At 34.1% G+C, this 25,506-nt stretch overlaps 1 protein-coding gene across 3 annotated transcripts; it reads right to left on the bottom strand.

The window, feature by feature from the left end:
* Positions 1-852: 852 nt before the first annotated feature.
* Positions 853-24,352, bottom strand: LOC106129379 (dynamin). 3 transcript variants are annotated; one of them, XR_001228465.2, is made up of 17 exons: positions 24,072-24,351; positions 21,163-21,236; positions 19,828-19,977; positions 15,962-16,165; positions 15,484-15,676; positions 14,788-14,997; positions 14,297-14,504; positions 13,734-13,871; positions 13,223-13,380; positions 12,883-12,989; positions 12,280-12,467; positions 11,690-11,809; positions 9,782-9,991; positions 9,236-9,470; positions 8,649-8,802; positions 7,247-7,313; positions 853-2,684 (listed from the first exon to the last, which is right to left on the bottom strand). XR_001228465.2 is itself a non-coding variant. In XM_013327918.2 (17 exons), exons 1-17 carry the CDS (start codon positions 24,233-24,235, stop codon positions 2,621-2,623), a joined length of 2,727 nt encoding a protein of 908 aa, XP_013183372.1. In that variant the 5' UTR covers positions 24,236-24,352; the 3' UTR covers positions 853-2,620. The 3 variants fall into 3 exon arrangements, 2 of the variants coding, with proteins under 2 accessions (XP_013183372.1, XP_013183373.1); XM_013327918.2 differs by lacking the exon at positions 7,247-7,313 and adding an exon at positions 5,573-5,722 and having other exon boundaries at positions 24,072-24,352; XM_013327919.2 differs by lacking the exon at positions 7,247-7,313 and having other exon boundaries at positions 24,072-24,352.
* Positions 24,353-25,506: the final 1,154 nt, after the last annotated feature.

Genomic DNA, 25,506 nt, shown 5'->3' with positions numbered 1-25,506 from the left:
AGATAATATGAGTAATGATCAATTTGCTAAGAGCATTGTAAGAAATTCTTTAAATAATAGTTAAATTTATGAAAGAGTACCCACATTGATTGTTGTACTTACATTAAATGTTACTCTTTATTTAATTGTTACACTTACTGTTTTCTCTAAAAAATAATAATAAAAGCCTTCATTTTGCAGTTTAGTTTATTTTATAAACATTCATTACATGTATCATAGATATATCTGTGATATGTGGATGTTCACGCTTCTTCTCTCAACGTCTACATGTGTAAACAAACCATAATCTTGCTAATCTTGAGGACGAAACACGAGCATAATTAATGATTAAACGAACTTACCTAGTGAAGTTCTATCATAATTATGCGAAGTGTTTCGTCCGAAGAGATTAGCAACCCACCCAACCCATATCCCCAAAGAATCGTGAAACATCCATGCTCCATACCTGAACTAAATGAGTATGAAATAAGAAGTTGGCAGCCAAGCGAATAGCGCGTCCTACCCACATTTTGTTCAATATATTTTTTTTTTTTTTGACTACCTCAAATATTCACTGCTGTGGCGGCACATGTCATGTGTAACTACATGTGTAAACAAACCATAATCTTGCTAATCTCTTCGGACGAAACACTTCGCATAATTATGATAGAACTTCACTAGGTAAGTTCGTTTAATCATTAATTATTTTCAATAATTAATTATTGAATGCCTTCGGGCATTAAAAAAAACACGTCTTTACTTTTCATTTTCGTCGTCATATAGCGGTTAATTTGTGATACAGACACTGCAAATAGTTGTACACTATCATTGTATTGAGTAAAAAGGTATATAATAATAAAACTCATGAAAAACTGAAGTATATACACATTTATTACAGTTGCATACAACAGTACACAAAGTATAAACATTAAACAAGTCCATATTACATTGTTTTTACATCTATATACATAAATTTTAATTATTCCTGACGCGTGAACAGAAGAACGGGAATGTATAAAAATAAATTAATCTTTGAATTTTACTAGGAAGATAAGGCTAACAAACTCATATTTATGTCATGGTAAAAAATAAGATAGGTAGAATAAGAAAGGTATGTAAGGTAACTTTATTTTTCATATTTATATTTAAAATTTAATTATAAGCAATGAATTTATCCCGTTACATTTGCAATTTGGACCCGAATTGGCTGACTATTAACAAGATATCATAATTTTCCCCCAATTCTTAAACTTCAATGCTAGGAAATATTCAAAATAAAGAAGTAGTCAAGTTAAAGATAAAGAACATTAAGAAACAAAAAAAAATGCATAATGTCTTTATATATTCGTACAGTTTTGGTTTACTTTCAGAAAAGCTTCACTTAGATAATTACCTGTTTGTGCGTTAAGAGTGAGTTATAACATTATCCATTTATATAAAATGCCATATTATACTTAAATATACCATAATAATAACTTCGCAATATACTATTATGTTATGTAAACTCTAATTAATTCTAGAGAAAAAGATTTTACTCTGTATCTGACGTAAGTTTAGAAAAATACAAGGGCTTTATCATTTAGTGCAATATAGCGGACATAACCATAAACAAAACCCTCTTTTTTAATTCACGGGTGCATAAGATTTTAATTTAAAAATAACGATGTGAAACACATTCGATTTATCAATGGTCTTTGGTAATTTTACTTATGCTGTATAATAATTTCAGATTTTAACTTCATATTCACACGCCAGGTCGTAATACTAAATGCCACAGTAATATGAATAAAAATTACAATCTCTAATTGAAGGCGCATTCACATTCTGTGAATAGGCCCTCTCTATCACAAGCAGTCCAATAACCTGGTATAATATCAGTCGAACATCTAATAAACAGACTCGCTACTCAAACATTCTTCACTGAGGTACAATATTGTGATTAATGTTAAAAATACAAAAATCTAAAGTGATCCTACACAACAATATGAAATTTAACAATATATTTAAAATTGTTAGCTATTGTCACTACAATAAATAATATTGTCGTTGGTTTTAATTAACATCGATTGACACGAGTTAACAAATTCAAATTGCTTCTTTATAAGCTAATCGCCGACATTATGTGTCATTTATTTTATAACAATTTCATAAATATTCAAACAACTATGAAAATATTACATCTATCGTATGAAATATACTCAAAGCTAAGTTATTAAACGATTTCATGGCTAACTCATAACTATGTGCATCCTAGTTGTCATATTTATTAACTTAGTGATAATTCGTTATACTCTTATCACAATACAAACTCATAAAAATGACGCAGTAGATATTTAATATACCTGTAAAGTTAAAATTATAATGAGGCGATGTGATTGCATTCATATTAAAAACGAGCCTCTTTTTGTAGGTTTTTAATTATTTATTAAACAAATATCCCACGTCTTGGCCAGATTAGAACAAGTTTTAAAACGTACACGTTGCTTTTATAGTTCGACGTAAAAGTGGTGTCAAAAATAAAACTCCTAGTCGTTATTGCTTAAATGCTAAGCATCTCATACCTAGACAGAGCAATACACTTTGTATTAGGAGAGATATTTACACTGCAAATAACCTTAAAATGGCGGCGGTATGGGAGCGTTCAAAATGGCCGCCCATTCTGTGGTCGTTCGGGCAGCTTCGGTGGCACGTTCGGCATCGGTCGGCTATTAAACAGAATTGGAATATTAATCAAATATGCAGTAATGATGCTTGAAATAGAAACTTGTATATACAATCCAACAATGCTAAACTATTTGTAAAATAAAAATATTAAAATGATTATTTATTAAGAACAGAACAAAATAACATAAAGCATAGACAAATAGCTACACAAGCCCCATGTGGGAAACCGGTTATTTTTACGTGATATTTCTTAAGTAGCCATGCAGTATAAACTGATAGTGATAGTAAAATAATCGCGAATATAGTTGAACAAATTATAAAAAATAAATGCCTATAACCTCCTATTTTTTTGTGTACGTACTAATAATTTCATGCTCTATTTATATGTATTTCAATTGTCTACGAGCCTTAACCCAGCAATTAAATCGTTGCAATTATTTTATTACAAACAGCAGTTACCAGTAATGCCAATCCCATGCACTATTACGCAAGGTATTAATGGATAATTTAGCGCTTTACTATATAAAAATATTTCAATAAGTATAATAATAAAGACTTATAATAATTTTGGTACCGAAATGATAAAATTATAAACTCTAGAGATTTATATGAGACAATCATAATATCCTTATTGAAATATTACTCTACAGTTATATATTTTGAGCTTACCTAATTAATGTCCTTTATCGTATACAATCCAAATTAATGTTAATATGAAGCCAATAATTATGCGATAAACTACTGGAATAAATCAAACTTCTTTAGTACACATATAGCATTTAATTACTCTATTTATACAGCATAAGATTAACAATATTCATAAACTATATCAAATCCAACAATCACTGCCTATACCTTTTCGATGGTACTAACGCTATTAACAAGAGAGAGTAAAACGTTAGATGATTTGATATTTTCGTATAATATTCTGCTAATATCGATAGAGCAATGAGATAGCTACAGCGCTAACATTTCAATGTGAGTAGGAACTCGGTCGCCGTCTGCCGTCCAGCGACAGTACTCTCAAGCTACTGCTGGTCCTGGTTAGTTTACTGCCACCCTTGATCTGAACTCTAGTTGACGCGAATAGCTACATGAACATACAGCGTGGCGCACATTGTGACAAGATTTGCGTCAAAAACATCCGCTGTAAAAATGTAAGTTCAAATTTGCTGCCTCGCGTTCTAATCTCCGAGTAGTATTACTTATTTCATAAGGGTTCAAAATGCCTAATCTTTGGACACGAGCGAATCGAAATCGCAATCAACGAATGAACATGAATTGAATCTGCCATGAGTATGACGATGGATGATTATTTTAGAGATTAAAATGTCCGTTATTATTATCATATTTAATAACGAATAATTATTACCATCAATAAAACATTCTAATAATTGACCAAAGGTATTGCTAACAGCAACAATATAGGGACAAATGCTTTGGTCTTAACCTTTATAAGTACAATATTACATACATTTTTATTGAAATATTGGAATGTTCATAAGTGTTTGTCATATTTGACTCTTTAATAATTTTTTACACTTTATATTTGTAAATATACAATAACAATCAAGCTGCGGAATATGCTTCGAGTAAATGCATAAAGATTTATATACTTTTGGTCACTACTAGAGACGGTAGACACGCCGCCGTGGCTACTGAACAGCTACCTACACACAGATGTGACAACTCGTGGCAGTTCTAAGCAGCTATAGCTCTACGCAAAAGGTGGCGCGTGCGCAAACATCAACAAATGAACCGCGGTATACTTCATCTAGCATATATAAAACAATGATATGCTTGTTTGGATTCCCCGAGGCCACTAAATCAGGCCTGCATGTGATACCCTCCGAGTGCTAAATAAACTACATAATTCGATATACACCTATCTTAAGCCACTGAATATAACATTTACAATTAATAATATAACATAAATTTAATTACATAACTGTATTTATAATTAAGCTACATATGCAATCCGTGTAAATGGGATATAGCTTGATACATCATAGCAATATCAACAATAATTTCATTTGAAGGTAATACTGAACATACCTTGTAGTTTTGTCATTCAATTAAGAATGTAACACAATCGTTAAACGTTCATTTGGTTTCTGTGATCTTCACAACTTCGAAATAGTATTGAAGTTTCGTGTTGAGCAAAATTATTGCATAATTGTTACCTTATATTAAAATTTTATTAAGAGATATTTAAATTGGTAACATCATGTATCACAAGTAATGTTAAATTTATTGCGCTTATAAAATCTATACGCGGTTAAAATAAGCACATTTTAACATTGTATGCAGTTACTTAATATCCTTGTAATGGAAGTTTCAAAGGTTTATGAACTCCATTAATATGAAAAATGATGAAATGTTATTAATTTTAATAACATTTATAGACAAAATATAGAAAAGATTGTTTTTATAAAATATAGTAAAAAATCTGTTCAAATTAATATAACAAAGTACAAAAATAGTTGGTGAATTTTCTTTGTTAAACTCAGCAGTAAAAAAAACTTATTTAGAGTCTACAAACCTTCAAAATATTTGCGATTACAGTACATTGCTTTTCCGAATGTTTGGCGGGAAAATGTTTCAGTTCAGCACATTGGAACATTTTTACAAAAGCATTTTGTAAGTATATGATATTAACATACATGTATTCACAAAAACATGTGCGTAAAGCACACCCAACATAAGCACCTGTAAAAATTATTAAAAAAAACATTTTTGTTTAACTTTTTTGACACCAAATCAATAATACTTTAATCGTATTCGAGCAAACGGAATTAATCCATAATTTGTTACAAAACAAACATTTTTCGAGTCTAACACAGTTAATTCAATTAACACGTAGTGTTAGTGTAAAACGCGGCTGGGCTGTTAGATATTAGCGAGTGCAAATTAGCAGTCGGGGATTTACTTGAATCGGGCGAATGCCGAGCTGAGTTCGTTGATGGCGGCGTTGGTGACGGCCTGGCCCACGGCCTGGTTGACTTGCTGCCGCATGTGCGGGGGCAGCTGGTTCATCGCGCTCGCCGCCGCTCCCACTGCGCTCCCACCGCCAGGGCGCCTGATGTGGTATTCAATATGTCAAGCATGGAAGTATGATCAACCATGGAAAAACGGTGACCTAAGCAAGTGTAAGACCGGTAAAAAAGCCCTTAATATTTTTTTATGCCTCACTGTCTTTTTCGGCTTAAAATAGTGACGAAGTGGAACAGAAAAAAATCTCCTCGTCCTCTTTCTCCTTGCCCTAATTTAATTGAGAAATAGGTAAGTCGAGGTAATTTTTTCACCCTGATTTTTTTACTTGTTTTTCCATGTTTGGTTATCTATGATATCAACGTTTTAACGTTTGTCACGATTTGACATTCTATTTGATTGACCAGTCATTACTATACACCTCAACATATAAAATGTGATGTGGAAACACAGCTTTATGAATAAGCTGTTCTTTTTTATTTTCGATAAAATTCATATTATAGTTGACATTAGAAATCATTTACTGATTCGCTATAGAACATTATGCTTAATAATATATGGATTTGAAAATCATGTGCAATGAAATCTATCCCACAGCTTCTCTGTAAGACATTTATGAGTAATGTAACTGCCATAATCTGTACATAGATATAAAGTAAATACAAAAATATATATAAAAATATTCTTACAGGGCAACTGTGAAAACACTTTCTATATTTCACACCCATTATACAAACATTTTGCAAATTAAAATATCTCAAATATGTGAAAACAAGTTATTGACAATGTTACTAGATAAAAGTTGCGTTTATTGTCATGTAAATCAGTCACATTGGTTAAACAAGTTTACAAACAAAATAAAAACGAAGTAATGAAGATCACACACTCCAAGTGAAAACAAGTATACATGCAGTGCACTTAAACAATAATTTTGTTATTTAAAATACTTATTAACATAACCAACTATGATATCTAAAGTAACAGCAATGTGTATAAGTGTCCACATTTGGACTTTTTGAATACTACTATCGACATCATTATCAAAAAGAACAAAGCTTTGCTTTATTGCCGAATTTTTTGCGTATGTTCACAGTCCTGTCATGTCGACTATCACACCCGTTAAGAGACAAATTTCATAAATTTTAATAGACATCTATTTGGACTATTGAATAGCGATCTCACCACGGGCAGCCAATATTTCGATGATACCACAACCTTTTTGTAAATATGAAAGCAATCAAAAATGTATGTATAAGTACCTATATTAATATTATGAAACAGTTGTTTTGCCACAGATCATTTTGTGAACGGCTGCCTGCAGGAGATACAAATTACTGTGTTCTAAATAGATGTAATGTATTTTATTACTATAAAGTTATTAATTTCATGGAAGCAATTTTTTTTAAACGTATCATAAGTATTGATCATTTACATGTCTAATATTGTATATAACATATGTATAATTTATTTATAAACCGCCCGATGCATTTGTTAACTTACTACAATATTGTAGTGATAACGGTTAATGTTAATCCCGATATGAAGGTGTTATGTTCGATAGCCGTCGACTGTGTTAAGTGTACTAAGTTAACAAGTTGATCAGTGTTAGTACCTTAGTTCGTACGTAACTTATGTTAGTTAGTTAGTCGGCACGCGCCGGGCCGCACGCTTAGCGCCGCCTGCGAAAACAACCACACAGCTCAATACTTACACCGTTTGTGCTATTTTTTATATATTTAATTTAGTTTTTATTTAGAAGGCATGGTTTGACTATTTATATTTAAGAAACCTTTTTAAAGATAGAAGAGAAGATAGATGGCTAGCTAGCAAACAATAAAAGAAATTACATTAATATACTCTAAATTTTGGGATAAACAGGTGACCCTAATTTTCACGATACTTGTCAAATAAGGAACAACAAAAGTGATCCTTGTTTAAACCCAACTCTTTCCTGATATCGGATTCATGATAGCACAAACGGAGGCATTTTTTTCTAAGTAATTTGATAAATACATATAATATATACTTAATAGTTTCATAAATACACAATTAGAAGCTAATAAATTTATTACGCATTATTATGGCTGTTACATCACCCAAAACAAATGCCTTGTAAGATATAATAAGCAAAGCTTCACATATTATGAACAAAATAAAGTATAACGTTTTTTCAGAAAAAATACGTTTCAAGTATTCCTATACAGTCATATTATGTAAAGAACATGCATCTCTCAGAAGTATTTTTCACGATCACGAGAAGATTACTCAGCGAAAGAAAGTCTTAACCTCTGATTAAAAACGACAATGGAAAGCACATAAATGGGTCCTTAAATAGCCTAGAATTGGGCAATTCCTTCTTCAATATATCTTAAAATATGTTTTGTATATTGAATGTACTAGCTACACTTCCGATATACATTAAAATACAAAATTTTTAATAAGTATCTCAATAAATTAAAGTGGCTAGTTAGCAGTTATTGTGCAAAATTATGCTTTCTCTCACAATTTTTTGCCCTCCCTAATATGAACAACGTCACCCGAACTATATACTTTAAGAATATTGGTGTTTTCAGCAGAAATAAAAAACAGGACTCGTGACCAGTGACGTCCATAGACTGATATATGAACGCAAAGCCTTAGGCTGTATGTTTGTATGTAAGTCCGTTGTATCTATAGTTAATAAAATATTGCTTGATCTCTTTGACAGCAGGTTGGAAGGATTTATATGACGTAAGTGCGAAAAAGATAGACCATAAAAGTTATGTATTAGTATGTAGTACTAGTATTACTAGTAGGAAGAGACTACGTAATGCGATAAAGCCGCCTTTTATGCATCATCTTAGCATAAATATAGGATAACATATTATGTTGTAATGTGCAATAAAGGGTATTCATTTGACACAGAGATCTTATGTTTTGAAGAGTATAAAATTCATAACCCCCTGTGCCAAGGGGGCTGACAGTACACGTGGGAACAGGTCCAATGGTCATTGGTATATAGTAGTGGTACTCACGTGGGTATGAGGGGCGCGGGCAGGCCGCCGCCGGGCTGCGGGCGGCCGGCGGGGGGCGGGGGCGCGGCGCCGCCCGGCCGCGACGGCAGCGGGGGCGCGGGCCGCCCCGTGCCCGCGCCCGGGGGCGGCGGGGCTCCGCGTTGGCCCATCGAACCTGAATTGACAATACATTAGTTTTAAACAAACTTCTGCGTTGGGCTAAGTTTCCGTAACATATATATAAAACTAGCTTCGCTCCCGTATCCTATGTCAGTCCCGAAGGTCTATTTTATATCTGTGCCAAATTTCGTAAAAATTTGTCTGGTAGTTTTTTATTCATTACAAACATACAAAAAATGCAATCTTTTTCTTTATTAATAGTGTGGACGCAACGTAGCCAACGGGAAGGTAGGCAGAAACAACATGTCCTTTGACCCCATCGTCCACAGTTCCCATTCAGTTTTTTTTTAAAGTAGCTGGCGTTACTCCTGAAAGTTTTATCACTATGCAAAATATCATCAAAATTGGTAAAGAATATTTGAGTTTATGGTTTCCATTGATCCCCACAGTTCATCTTCACACGGTGGAGTAACAATACCAGCAGTCACCTTGTTGCTGAGGCGCCGCTCGGCGCGGGCCGCCGGGCGAGGGCGGCGACAGCCTCGGGTTGGAGTCGAGGCGGCTCTCCAGCCAGTCGTTCTTCACGGGCGGCGGCACGGGCGTGCTCACGGTCGCCATAGACACGTCGCCGATTATATGCAACGCCTCCTTGCAAGCGTGGTACATGCGCAGCATCTCCTCGCGTTTCTGCGCCTCCTCCGGCGACTCTTCCATCATTTGTGACTGCAAAGAAAAATTTTATATCAATCAATTTAAATGCCATAGCATTTAATCAACCATTAGAAGATTGCAGGTTGATTAATTGCACTAAAATACCTTAACTTTCGTGCACAGGTGAAGGCTGCAAAAGACCACTCTACTAACTGTTTTTGTTTCAAAAAATAAACTTGAATCACTGTCGCCTGTTGCAAGATTTTAACACCACGTTATCTTACATTTTAAATGTGGATTTAAAAGATAATATATCCCAACATTTGACGAATACGAATATCGAACTGAAGACGAGCAATACTTGCATTTTTTGATACACTTACCTGATCACCAGAAGCATACAGATGCGCTAACAGCTCCCCATTGATAAAGTCTTTGGCGTTGTTTATGATCAGCATCATGATGGTCTTGGGCACGAGGTCTCTCGTGGTCTTGGTCACAATGCGCATGTACGAGTCCACCAGGTTTCTGATCGTCTCCACCTGTCTCTCGAGCTGAGGGTCCATGCTGCTGGTACCAGCGCTATCTGAACTCTGGAAAAAAATTATGGTAATGAGTTACTATTGCCTCTCTATGTAAATAACAGTTACAGTAATAATTTGAAACATATAAAAAGATAAAGAATTAACGAAAGTGAAACACTTATTAAATTCTTTTCAGTGACATACATGATGCTGGACTTCTATTTGCCAGAAAAAACTTGAGTAATAAATGTTAAAATATTACTAAACTGCCCTTAAACTGAACACAAGAGTTAGTTTTAAATGTTTTAAGTAGTTTAATGAGAAAATGTTTTTCATAAAATTATTAATTTACTAAGCGTTTAGGGGTAAGCTGAGAATTTTTACTTCAAAATACTAGAAAAGCTGTCCTTAAAACCTTACGCGTCCTAGTTTTATAAATTAATATAATTTTATTTATTTATTTACTTTTATAAAAATATACAAGATCGCACTGCAATTTGTTTTAATGTCACTTACATTTAACAAGATCTCAACATGCAAACGCATTAATAAATTACCTGATTTATTACTCCTGCTTTACTATTTTTTTACAATTGGTATTCATGATAGTGATAAAATAAAATTGTGTCATAAAAGAAAAAATAAATACAAAATAACACTGTTAGTTGTCTCGTACAAAGTTCTCGTTCAAACAGTAAACCAAAATCATTAAACACAAAACCGTGCTATTACACCTACAAAATATGAGACCAAAAAAAAGATGATGAACTTAAAAACAAAATAAACTACTCGCATTTAAGCATGCATTGTCTAGAACCTCATCATGCTTAAATAAAGCACATCACCGTCGCGTCGTATAAAGCCCAATCCAGCGACTAAGGGCGCAAATTACGAATCACTTACACTTCTCCTATTTTCAGCCCACCCCCGGAAAGGCAGAAATAACTAAAATGAAAACATAAAAACATGCTAAAACAAATAAAATATTAAGAAAAATATTTTTTTGAAAAAAAAACTCTATGTTTTCTTCAAGTAGGTATAATACCTTTCCGTCATTCTTTCACCAATTAACTGTGTTCTGAGTTTAACTCAAAATTTTTTATACTATGTAATTTATAGGAAATCAACTGATAATTCCAATATCATTCTTATTTGCAAATGATATATTCCAATATTCCCTTCTATAACAGAAATAAGATAACAATTTAAAAAAAAATTAATAACTAATAGTATGTTAATATAAACAAAAACGAAATACATGATATGAAACTAGCGTTATTATGATTAACGTTCCGACACAAACAATCACATTTCTAAAATGAACACACACACAGGCAGTGTATATTGTGCTGTTTATTTATGATGCATTTCAAGATAACACTGGTACATCGCCATATAAAATATGGGTAATATAATACGAGTAAAAAACTAAATAAATAAAAGAGGGTAATGGTAGAATATTTGTCACTTTTTGAAGAAGGCTGGTTAGTGTGATGTGTGTTCAAGGTATTTCTGAACATGACAAACCTCAGATCCTTCACTCTGTATAGCATGGCAAAACAACAGATCTTATAAAACTGACATATACACTGTAATATTAAGTATACGGAAACATTAATACAATAGCATTTCATAAAAATTATTATAAAGCAATATAATGTAAGTATTAAGCGGAATATTTATTAGATACACTAGGAAGGGGAGGGTTATAGTAACAGTAAAAAGATGTAAAAGAGACAGAGTAAAATTAATAAAAATTATATGAACCTCATCCCCATTGGCCGCTTCCGAAGTCTTCTCAGGGTACACACCGGCCCGGAGGAACGATGCCTTCCACGAGTCAACGTCGTCTTGTGTCTCACACGACAGCTCTAGCTGCTTGTAGTCCTACAATAAATAAGAAAAATATTTTGTTCAATAATAATGTAGGAGGTATTGCTTACAATTTGTTGAAAAAAACTTCCTAGTGATTGGATGATAGGCACAATTTATTACCAAATTTATAACAGTGCCAAATTGTTTAATTATTATGATAATAGGGATCGTTTGCAAGGTTCTTTAAAAGGTCTTCGAGTTTTCTTGCTTTAGCCCGTCCAGCGGCAAAATATACTTACAATGTTAGAGTATTTACTTTGTATCTGTCCTCATGGTAAAACCCTTGCTTGAGGTCACGCAATTTCCACCCAATCCGCAGCAAAAGTACTTAAAATGGTGACTTCTACCTTTATCCATTAAACAGCGCCACCGCGACATGAATCTTTCCCCGACGCACAACTATATACGCCCTACGAACGGATGTAATAGGGGTTGCTTTCAAACACTCTATGCAATGTGAGATTTAAATTGAGCATTTATACCTTGTACACATTCCTGCCCTCAGGGTTGAACAACGCGAACATGTGTCGCCGCGACATGAATCCTTGCTCGAGGTCGCGCAACTTCAATCCGTCCAGCGGCAACATGTATTTCTTCTCGCGCTCCTCCTCATCCTTGAACCACGAGATGCTCTCCGATGTCAGCACAAACCAGTAATCACGGGATCCACCTGAGCATTAAGTTATATTGTATTAAGGACCTACCACAGAACTGAAACTCCAGGACTATGACAATGAGAGATTACAATTAAAGATCCCGATTGCGTTAATTTTTGGATTCTAACCTCTTGAGTTAGCTAAAACTGTATATAAGAATTCGTAGTTATAGCTCTCTGATATGTTCAGAGTAAACTGCCATCATCGATAGTGTATACAATAGCTTAGAAACGCAGTAAACATAGTTAATTCATTATTATGGGATACTTCATATCACTTAAATTGTCATATCTTTAGGTTTCACAACATTGGTTAACGTCAAATAAATTACTTAAAACTAAGTTTACTGCCGCTTCCAAAACGTCAATGCAGAAGCGGCAACAAACTGCACAGCAGCATTTTCTTCAACGTCAATAATTAATAAATTACCTTTCATTATGCCCAAATTGTGTATGCACATGTATCCTTTCCTAATGACTTGGTTTCCAAGGGCCCGATGTCCTGATTTCGCCGAGTTCTCCGACTGATTTTGAGCGCTGTAATAGAAATAAAATATGAGCCTATCGTTGCAGCAGTTTTAAAGGAACATGGCAGTTAATTCATATCAATAGGTACTGGCCATGTTGATCTCGGTGGCTCGAGTTGTCTTCGTTACGTTTGTATCACAAGTGCGTGCATCGGAATGAAATAAAAACACAGTTATTATTAATTCTACACGTCACGTTTCTCATGCATTTTTACACAAAATGTAACGTGGAAGTATATTTACTTAGCGAATCCGATGAAATCCTCGTGGTTGGTGTTCATGTAGGCAAGTTCGCAGTCAATGAGTAGAACCAACTGGTCCTTGCACTTTTGTTCGCGGGAACGAACGTGCGACATTATGATACGCTCAGTTTCTTCACGAAGGCGGGGGTACCGTGACATCTGTAATACAAATATAATCGTTTAACACCTTTGCTCGCTAATACGCCTAACTTAAGACTATTGGTACGAAATCCAGCGCGCGTTGCTTCTTAAAATATAAACAGCGTTTCAAGAACGTTGGACAAGGCATATTCTTACCTGCTCTCTCTGCCTTTTGCGGTTTAGCGCAAGTAAGAAAGAGAAAAAGACAAAGCATACTCGTATGCCTTACCAACATTTGTGGATAAACCCGGAAGTGTTGTCTTTGTTTATTTGTGTTTTGTAACTGTTGAATGATGTTGCAGGCAAATATAATAAAATCTTTTACTTGCACAGTATTTAGACAAAATTATAATATTGTATTCGCAACTTACCCTTTCAGTGCAAATGCGGACCACATTTGACAACTCCTGCACTACTAAATCGACACACTTAATGCATGGCTCCTTTAGCCGGCCGATCTGCTTCTTTACTATAGCCTCGAACGCCATGTCCGGAGTGAACAAACCAACCTGTCAAACAATTCGAATCAATTATGTCTTGGTTTTGGGATAGTAAAGATGCCAATGAGATGGCCAACTAAGAAACACAAGACATTTAGTGAAAAATAGACAGGGGACAGAGAATCTTCTTGCCTCGTATGAACTTGAAATATATTTTCGCTGTATTATATGCGCAATAAGGATTATATATTTATATTAAAATGTATGAAATATATAAACTCAAAAATATACATGTATTTTTATACTACTAATTGAGCATCAGCAAGATTCTCTGTCTATTTCTCGCTAAATATCATTGCATTTAGGGAGAAAAAGACATCAAGCAAGACAAAATAAAATCTTGTACTCGTTTAAACTTCAAATGTACCAATTTTTCGCTCTATTGTATATGCTCAATTTAACTTATAAAGGGTTGGAATTTTTATAAAACGTACCCTAATACCGTGAATATTCCTGATAGCGAACGCGATCTCTCTACGAAGCTCCTTCTCGTCGAACTCCATCTTGACGATCTCGAACGGGAACCGCTCGTGGAACAGCCGGTTGATTTTGGCACCGCCCGATAGCTCGTTGGTGTTGATCTGGGCAGATCCAGACCCCTCGATGGTACGTTCGAAATCCGTTTGCAGTTGTTGGATCATTCTGAGAAAAATATTTTATTATAATGTAGAGAAATTTTAGTGTCTTAAAAAAATACATAATTCTATATATCATTCTTTTAATAAATATTGGGAATATTTACTCAAAAATGATGTATAGAAGAATTAAATTATGTATTTTAATTATTAATTATCAAACTAAATAACATAACCCATAAGATCTTCCTTTGGGTTACACAGGACCAATCACGGCTTATAATTATCTAGTACTTATTCTTTTTTTAACTGCTATATACAATGCAACTCATACAATAGCAAGCACTCACTGCAACATAGCCTTGGTCTTGATCGACGGGTCATCTGGCCGAAAGTGTTTGTATTGGTCGACATCTTTCTCCAGCGCGAGCAGTTGTTTCTGCAGTTTGTCCCGTAGTCCGGGCAGCGTGTCTCGGATGTGGTTCGTGAGCTGTTGGTTCAGCACCCGCTGGAGGTATGGGGTTCCGAGACGGTCGGCGATGTGTCGGTATGATGGGTGACTGTGAAGTTAAGATGATCATTGGTTTATTAGTCATAATGAAGCAAAATTTAGAAAAAAGAAAATAAATTTTTGAATCTGATCCAGCACTAAACTAGTGAAACATCTTAAATTATGGTTTTTTTTAAAGCAAACCTAATGCTCTCTCCTTTCAGGCAAAACTAAATTCTGCCCGATCATTAAACAAATATACCGCGCGGTAAGTCATCTCAAACCTAGCACCAACATTAATTTCTTTTTCTAATCGTCATTTTCCCTTATCAAGAGTTTTCTTTCCGGCGATAAGAGCAGCAGATAAATCTTTTCTTCTATCGACGTTCCTCTATGGTCGGTTGAACATTTCCTTTTAAACTTACCTTAGAATTTCCTTACCAGCGGCAAGAGCAGTAGAAGTGTCATTCCTGCCGTCGATGTCCTTCTACGCTCGTTTGACTTTATCGATAAGCCTCTTCACACAAACACTCATTTGTTTTCTAATGAGCCTTACCTCAGGAAGAATTTCCTTTCAGCCGCAAGGGCGGCAGAGATGTCCTTTCTACCGTCAATATCCTTCTGCGATCGGTTGACAACGCCGATGTAGCCTCGTCGCAGCGGTAGAAGTTTATTCTCCAGCACATCGCGGGCGTCAGTCCCCTCGTCCATGAGATCCAACTTGGTGATCACGCCGATGGTACGAAGACCTATTGGAACACCAAACAATAATATTTTAAAATCACACAAGAATATTTTAAACTTTTGACTTCCGAAAAATAATTTCCCACAAACATTAGGATTACACGATATCTAAACTCCTCTCCAAATCGAGATGCGATTGATTGTTGATCGATTGACATGTGTTTAATCTTACGACATGTAAAAAAAGTTTTCGACAAAATTTCTTCATAAGCTTTCATACATTACAAAGAAAACACGTTTTGCACATCACACTACCAATGTATGCGTGTATGTATAACCCTGTAACTAACCTTGGGGATCAACTTCTTTGGCAAGTTTTAAGGCGTCACTGTTTGCCAAGTCCGTATTGGCCGGGGTGACGGCGAGGATGAGGCAGGACTCTCGCCTAATGAACTGGAAGATCATGGCTTTGATCTGCTGCTCTATGTCCACGGGCTGGTCTCCTATCGGCACCTTAGTCAGCCCCGGCAGATCGATCAGTGTCAAGTTAAGAACTGTATGAAATAACAAAAAGGTTTTAGCAATTAAAAGTGGTAAACAATTAAGTATCAAGGCTAGGCTAAGGCTAGCGAGATTTAATTGATACTCGTATGTTATCAACATGTAAAAGGAAAACGTTGTGATTTCCAGCTGCTACTGAAGAGAATTGATAAAAGATGAATAGATATCCTAGGTTCTTTGCAGAAATCCAACCATTCTGATAAAAAAAGAGTAATATGTATATACTGCGATATTTCCCAGATAACGATTTAGCCGCTCATTTCATTCACTATCATGATTTTAATACTTAGTATAAACCTTATGTTACTGAGTGAATAATATGAAACTTCCGATACTGAGTGACTGACTGGGTGACAGGCAACGCACAACCCTAATGGCTGGGTCTAGAGACTAGAAATTTGGTATGAAGTTTCCTCGTGTAGTCTACGATGCACTTAAAGAGGATTTCCCGAAATTCGCGCTAGAAAGCAAATAAACGGGATTTCTCGCTTTACGTCGACGGAGTCGCGGTTGTCATCTAGTTCTCAAAATAATTGATTACATAAGGAACCATTCATATTACAGGTATGACATACAAACTAGGACAGTATAGGTATTTTTTAGAATACTAAACAAAGAAAAACTATGAGTAGATATTTACTCATCAAGATGAAAAGATATTCGTAATGTAAATTTTTTATAATCATTAAAGATAATATAGAAACACTCCGTCGTTGAATCTACTTATTCCACATAACGATAAAGATAACATGGCAAAATAAATAGAGCAATGACGTGATTCGTCTACTCTTGAAGCAAAACAAATAAAGCTATTGTTATTTATTGCGTATGGCTAAAACTAATACAATAACTGCCTGTATGATAGATATCCATCATCATCAATCCATTGTATATCAAAATAGTAGATAGATTAGGCAAAAATAAAACAAACATAAGTAGTGCATTAACGGAAGTGGAACATAACACCATTATATACTATATCTATTATAATTAATTGATAATATATGAAATGTGTCACTCCGATTGTAACATGTACAACATTACACATTGCGCGCATACCATACTGGACTGAAAAGATAGCTGAATCAAAATTTTAATCTCAAGTATTCGTTATCTTGCTGAAATTAATTGCGAAACTTGTGAGTAATAATATTCCACACGTTGTTTACATTTTAATAGCAAAAGGTATTCGCAAATGTATCTACATATGTAGTTTTTTTTATATTACTTTTTAATATTATCACAGTCACATGACTAAACAACACTTTGAACAGCCTACTGCTATTTAAATCGCCCGTGCGATGGAAATACGCTTTCAGAAGTAAGTTATTTATTCGTAATTAAAATTAATTGTTTGCTCCAGCGAAGCAAGAGTCGGTAGAAGTTGTTACACAACAATTGTGCTTATTTTCGAAATGCGTGTAGTTTCCAGCACCTAAGAATAGAACAACTCCAACTCTTTTTCATGGATGTCGTAAAAGGCGACTGAGGGTTATGTTAATAAACATGGAATTCTTCTTTTAGGCGATGGCCTAGAAACTATCACTATTTGAATCACAATTCCACCATTAAGCAATACAGTGGAACGTGGCCTTAAATTATTTTCAAGACTATTGGCTCAGTTTACCCGGTAAGGGATAAAGACGTGATCATATGTATGTATATTCGAAATGACCCATGACTTTTGCCAATAATTGAACCATTAAAGTGGCCTTGAACTCCTTACATGCTCTGTAACAGAACGAATAAAACATTAAACATGAAACTTTATTGCGAGCATCACCGGGAAGTGTCCCAGTGTGTGAATCACTGTCTGATAAGATAAAACTGGACTTTCCTCTTATGCGAAGCGTTTCGTGCGCATGCGTGGCACTCTACAATATCAATGGAATCTAATCTCATACAAATGATACAAAAAAAATATAAACTCGATTACATCTTTTAAATAAATTTTATAAATAAAACTAGTTATATAATGCTATTAAATTTTTACCCTACGTCGACCTTTACAAAAAAGCGAGCGATTGTGTACTAGCTTAGGTAGGTAGGTAGTATGCGTTTTACATTTCTGTAATGTGGCAAATCAGGGCGGTCAAAAGTTGACACAAATACAGCTAAAAAACATTATTTACATATGTATACGTATGGAGCAGGCATAGGTAAAGTATCTAATTAAGGCCAAAGGACTCGTTGTCAAAGGTGAATTCAGTCAGTACATCTCGTGAATGGCGCCTAAATATAGACTATTGATTGTCGCTCGAGATATTGGAATGTTAAGATAGAGTTTCTTGCGAACAGGAACTGCGCATTGTATACAATATCGATTGTTTGCGTATTGGAGGAAATACAAAAACTTTCAGTTTTGAGGTAAATAATATTATTAAAATTATATAGCTATTTAGGGAGTTTAGTATTATAATGCAAAGTCGTCAGATAAACGCAAAAACATAACAGGTTTTAAAAATAATTATTGTTAATTCACCAAAATCAAATAATTAGTAAAAGTATGAGACAATGGTGTCCGGGAATAAAATTAGCACTTGTCCATTTTTATTATAACTTCTTATATCATTCATTATAGTTGACTGGAGAGAGCGGTGGATAGTCATTCTTGTAGCAAGTAAGTAACTATGATGCCGATAAAAGTCTACAAGATGAAATAAAACACGTCACCTTGGTTGTCATGAGTGAAAAACTCCATAATGGCAAAGGCTTCGATTGCTTTAAATTATTTCACCGGGTGATATAGCCAATGCAACTTTTGGTGAGAGAATACAATGTAAAATGAGCTTGTACATAGAAATTTCGGATTATGTACATTATGGCAAGCATATTATAGGACGTAAGGATAGGCAGACAGACATACATACAAATGTTTTATACTTTAAACAAATTTTATTTTTTTATAGGAAAATGTTTAATTTGTATTCATTTTGCATCTTAACACCATATATAATGATACAAATCTAACCTTGGCTCAATCTCTCATCTTACGTCCGGTAATCCAGTCATGGTGCTATAAACGCACTACAGATAATTTCGTAATCTTTATCAACATCATCATTTTAGAAACAACCTGACCTTAGGATACTAATAAAATTTATAAGCCGGTGATTATTGCTCTACTTATATTTGCTGTTGAAGTATACCTATGAGTGAATTGACCGAATAATAAATATACCATTCAGATCATTATTACCATATTTATCTAAGAACTCAAGTTATTATTTTTAGCCGACGAAATTTAAACCTTTTAACTTGACAAAAAGAATCATCATAACTTTTTGTCAAGTTATTCAATGTGACTCATGTAATTGGGTTGAGATTACTCATTTGACTGACAAACTTGCTGAATCAAAACATCACATTGTAACAATGGAGAAACATCAAATTTTAAATTTATGAATGGCTTCAATCTGAGTTAGGTTAAATGTTAACGCTAACTTTCCTTCTCCTGTTTGTGGTCACAAGCGGACGCCGGGTCTAACCCACGTAAAGTGTAACACAGACGATCTCCTGAAGTTTAGTGGTGCATAAAGAGACAATTTGCCGAAATTCGTCTGCCGGTGCTCTCTCGTCTCATATAATTAAATGTAACTCCACATGTCACTCAAACATGATGACAATATTTAGTGATTGTAACTAAATCACTTACCATTTGGAGAGTAAACGCGCAAATTAATCGGAACCGGCGAGATGCCTTTATTGGAGCCGGTAATGCGGTCTGTTTCCGACTCGATCTCTGCGCGCACTTCATTGAAATCCACGAACTTTTTGCCCTTGCAGTGCAGGAACTCCGCGAATTCTGATTAAAAAAGTTCATTTTCTGTCAGTATTTTCCTAATAATGTAAGTAAATTTCTTTTTTTGAATCAGAAAAGATGAACGCTTAAGGCATACGAAGTTAACTGGCGGAACAAAATAGTAAAGTAGCTCCGTTATTCACCTAAATACATTGGGTCTAAACGACTAAGGGATAGGCTCATAAACTTTGGAAGTCTTCTTTTAGACTAGCAACCTGTCACTATTTGAATCTCAATTCTATCGTTAAGCCAAACAGCTGACCGTGGCATATCAGTCTTTTCAAGACTGCTGGGTCTGTCTACCCCACAAGGGATATAGACGTGATTATACACGTATTGTTTGTATGTATGTATGTATGTACATTGGGTAGTATGTTTTACTTATATAATTATGTCTATTCATCATATAATTACACCAAATAACAGAGTTTTGTTATAATGGTGGTGAGCTGCTAATTAGTCATTTAACCATTCAAGAGCAGCTGAAGGTTAATGACTGATGTTTGTACACATACTGAAACTTGTAAATTTAACAATCAATACTAATATAATCTTCGTTGCAGACTGACATACATCGTACAATAATTACTACTCATAGAAAGTTGACAAGATATTCCTTGAAGATTGTAAGAGAACATAAAGGTAATCAAAATTCCGTAAGAAGCGGTTAAACACCAGGTTTTGCAAATACACATGCAAAAACGACAAGGTATACAAATATTTCTTGTTCATTTAAACAGATTCGGAGTTGTGCGGTACATTTGTTACGTACATCAATGTAGGTACTATTTAAAAAAAAATATATTATAACAGTCCATTTACATTGTAAGTTCGTAACGTAACGAGATATCAATAAATTAAGTTTAAAGCCTTCAAATACATACACATTTGTTTATATTACGTCTATGTTTAAAGCCCAAATTTATAAACCAAGGAACAAAGATAATTTTTTCAATAATACCTATCAATGATGAAGAAACAATGATGATGACTTCAGACTGCCTAACAAACACATATTTAATTAGACCACACTGAAGCATGATTATGGTACCTATGTCGTGTTCGCTTACTACAACATTTACTCATACATTATGATGAGATTACACCAACAGGTTAGTACATCACAAAACTGATGTAGATGATGAAAAAAAACAATATTATATTCCTTTGCGATTTAGAAGCACTCACCTGTATTTCCATTTATGAGCTGCAAGATCAAAGGACGACGAGTTACTATTCCAGACCCTCGAGGCAGGAAGTCTCTAAAAGGAAATATATATGACATTAGTACTTGAACCAAAGAATAATATAACATACAGTCATATTATGGAAAAAAGAATTCAGTATCTAATTGATTTGGTATATTATATTTTTCATCTTCTATCATTACTTAAGAAACAAACAGTTGTTTTTAATTACATAATGCCATAGACATTTATATAGATAAGTAAATATAAGAAAAATAATCATGAATCCTAATCCCATCCCAACTTATATTATATGCTAATATACATATAAGCAATAGTTATTTTGTTTGTTACCTCTTCACAGAGATTCGATTTTCATAAAACTTGGTACAAATTTAGTCAATACCTTGGGGAAAGGACAGATAAACATGAAATCCTTTCCCGAAAGGACTAAATGAAGATACTACTTACTATTTATTTATTTTATATTATTTATGGCTACTTTATTGTTATTCTTACCAAAACAGGAAAAAGGGGAACTTTGGTTTAACATGGAATAGCAGGGGAAAGCTATTAGAACATTATTACTTAAAAAACAGCTGAATGTAGTTTTCAGTTTTCGAGACTATTGGCTGTGTCTATCCCACAAGTTATATAGATGTCACTATATAATGTATGTATGTAAAAAATATGGGAATCATAAGCATAAATTTTTTTATAAGCTTTTATCTTGCTTAGTGGTTCAGAGCATAATTATAAGAATAGAACATCACATTCTCGTGTATGTCGTAAGAGGCGACTAAGAGAATAAGCACACATTAAATGTGAGATTCCATGCTAAATAAATAATTCCCCATTGGTTGAGGAGTGATGAAAAACGCCAGTAATGTCAGTAATCTTGTGTCTGCTGGAAGAGATTTCTTTTAAAATAATCAGAACATATATTATTTTGTTTCTTGTGTTTATCATTCTTGATGTTTTTGTGAACATAAATTAGTAAATAAATAAATAAATGCTTTTAATTATTCAAAAATGTAAATGTACAATTTTTGAATAATAAGAAGTTTAAATAAGTCACCTTTTAAATTCATGACCACATTTATTGTCCCATGGCCATTGGGCAGTATGCACCCAAATATTTATATGTATATATTATTAGTGTCTTCTTCCCTTAAGGCATATACAGAGAATACAGTCTCAAAAATATAAACACTTAAAACCTTGTACTTAAGCCTGTTGATGTCAGACAAATTACACAGAGACCATGATGGTAACTGTAATGAGTCATATCAAGAATGTTGTTTATAAGGCAATCATTATCATCATAAAACAGAATAAATAATAATATAAGGCCTACTGGAAGAAATTTATTTAGAAATTAGTGGTTCTAGTTGTATTTTTTCCTTGATGTACATAAATATAACAACAAAGTAAATGTAATATCACAAATCATTGAAGTTACCTTGCCAGACAGGCTATTTTCAGACTTAAATCACACCTCTTAGCTTGAGGTGTAGCCAGATTAAATAAATAAAATAAATATAAATATATACGGGACAAATTACACATATTGAGTTAGCCTCAAAGTAAGTTCGAAACTTGTGTTACGAGATACTCAACGATACTATATTTTATAATAAATACTTATATAGATAAACATCCAAGACCCAGGCCAATCTGAAAAAGTTCTTTTCTCCTCATTTCCCTGGCCAGGATTCGAACCCGGGACCTCCGGTGTCACAGACAAGCGTACTACCGCTGCTCCACAGAGGCCGTAGAGAGATTATTATATTAACATTCTTTCCACTTGCCAAAATCCTAGTGGCATACTTCCTTTATTTTATGCATAGTTATCACTCCTTCATGCAAGCTATTTGTTTAAGGAACTCTAGGCCTGACCTTTTGCCAAGATATCTTTGATTAAATCAAAGTAACCTACTTTGTTTTTGTTTATGTCTTTCCATTCCAATAATCCCATTCACATTGCTTTTATTCCATTGGTCTAATTTTATCTAGTTTAAGTTTAGTTACAACCTTATTTCTGTTATTTCTATTTTTAAACTATACAAATAGAATGGAGAGCCAATAGTCACAAGGAATCCTTAATTTTTCAATAAATGTTTATTGAATAATCTAATATACTTCAGTAAAAATGATGTTATCATGAGATAACTAAGTCGGAAGCTGATATGCCAATACAAGTCTTTGTATTGCCACCCATAAATCAGGGCTATCTAATGGGAGTGAAAATGCACCACATGTCAAAAATACAGATGTTGGAAATACAACTAACATGGAGTTTCCAAACATATTTAGATGATTAAAATCGATTATTGCTTTGATTGGATTCTCGCCTCTCAACCAAATATTTTTGTGGTCCTATCCCCAGTCAGGTCATGCAAAAAGAAAAAGAATTTATCCTGGTTGGCCTAGGTCTCAGATATTTATCGATGTATCCATCTATTCTTCAATATAATCTTTGCTAATAATATTATTATTTGAAAGTAACATATTCACACTACACCAATCTTTAAAAAATTTTGGTGCACAATTCTCTTACTTTGGGGCTAGCTCAATTTTTGAGAGGTCTGTTTGTTTATACCTACATACATTTTTTTTATTTGAGCATTACTTTCACAACTAAATACAAAGGTTGCAAACTTCTATACTACAGTGTCCTTATTAATACAATAATATGGGTTCTGTTTGGAACAAAATCTGTTTTTATCGGTCCTTGACTTAAAACATCAAGTTTAGGTGAATCATTGAACTGCCAAAATCAAAATATCAGGTTGATCCATCATGTAGTATGTACCAAGAATCGTCTACCGATAGTTTTCACCTTATCATTGAACAACTATTTGAAGCATTAGTACCTAACTGGGATTTTACACCGTATATGTGCCTCACCTGCCCACAAAATTTTCTAACACCGAACTTTTTCCAGCGGACTGACCACCCACAACTGCAATTTGCGGAAGATCTAAAGACATGTGCACGCCCATCTGTACAAATGCATCTTGCAACTTGTTTACAATAGGAATTAACTGCTGCATTCCGAAATTTCCAGCCATTTTTTCTATTATACATTAAGTTTCTAACACTTTAAAAACACTAAAGACACTTGCTCATCATCAATTCATCATCGATAAACTAATTTATTTTTCAATATGGTGGTGGGATGGTTACGTCGTTATGTCAAAATCTGACAGATCTTGGAAACTTTCTGTCTCTTTTGTGTGTAAAAGGCAACCAGAGCGATAGAGTGAGATAAACGATTCGTAAAGAGGTTATACATATAGCAATAGTTACGCATGGGCAATATGACATCGTAGTGAATGTTAACCCTTGCGCTTCCGAAGTGATATTTCTTTGTTAAATCTGCTATCTTTAAAATACATATTGTGATTTATCCTAATTTTAAACTAAACATATAAATAGTATGATAGCTACCACAAATCTGGCGGTCCCAATCAATAATGTTTGACATGCGCACCAAATGTAGGCCATGAAAATAATAATGGCATTTTATCTTCAAAAAATTTTAAATATGATATAGTAGGTAAATTCCCCTGTTTTTATACGTACACATCTACATTCCAAAAACTACTTAACGTGTAAACTGCTTAGTCATGAATTTCTTCATTAAAATATGAGAAAAGACTCCTAGAATTGTTAAGATTAGTTTTGAAAACAATTGTGAAACACAAAAAATAATTAATTGCCTTATCAAAATTTCAAATATTTACTGTAAATAAATGCGATACGGGTGTATTTCTTAAATACGTTAAAAACTACATAGATAAATACAGGAAAAGGGGTAGGGATAAGAAATCCAATATGATATATAGGAGCTACATACGTACCTGCCCACAAAATTTTCCAACACAGAACTTTTACCAGCAGATTGACCACCTACAACAGCAATTTGGGGTAAATCCAGCTGCATATGTACGCCCAATTGTGTAAAAGCATCTTGAAGCTTATTCACAATTGGAATCAACTGTTCCATTCCTATATTGCCCGACATGGCTGCCGGTTATCTCAGACACTCCTCGTATTATGAACTTCTCCGCAGAACTTCGCTTACTGATTTTTCGTTCATCAATATGCTTGAAGGTTCTCAATGCGCAAGCGTAATAGAAAAGGATGGTAGACACCTAAAGGTCATATCATTTATATAATAGATGAAATAGATATAATTGTGCTTCATTATTTATTTTTCGCTTTAATACACAATTTTCTATACTCGTCAAGAAGCAGCGTATACATATGACAAGGGAATGTGATGTGAAAGAAGATGTAGTTACAGGAATAGAAAAGGGTATGTTAAGATGGTTTGGTC

The sequence above is a fragment of the Amyelois transitella genome, chromosome 4 (genome assembly GCF_032362555.1).
Source record: "Amyelois transitella isolate CPQ chromosome 4, ilAmyTran1.1, whole genome shotgun sequence".
Lineage (NCBI taxonomy): Eukaryota > Metazoa > Arthropoda > Insecta > Lepidoptera > Pyralidae > Amyelois > Amyelois transitella.
The sequence above is the reverse complement of the archived record's forward strand: the minus strand, read 5'-3'. Positions and strand labels throughout refer to the sequence as shown.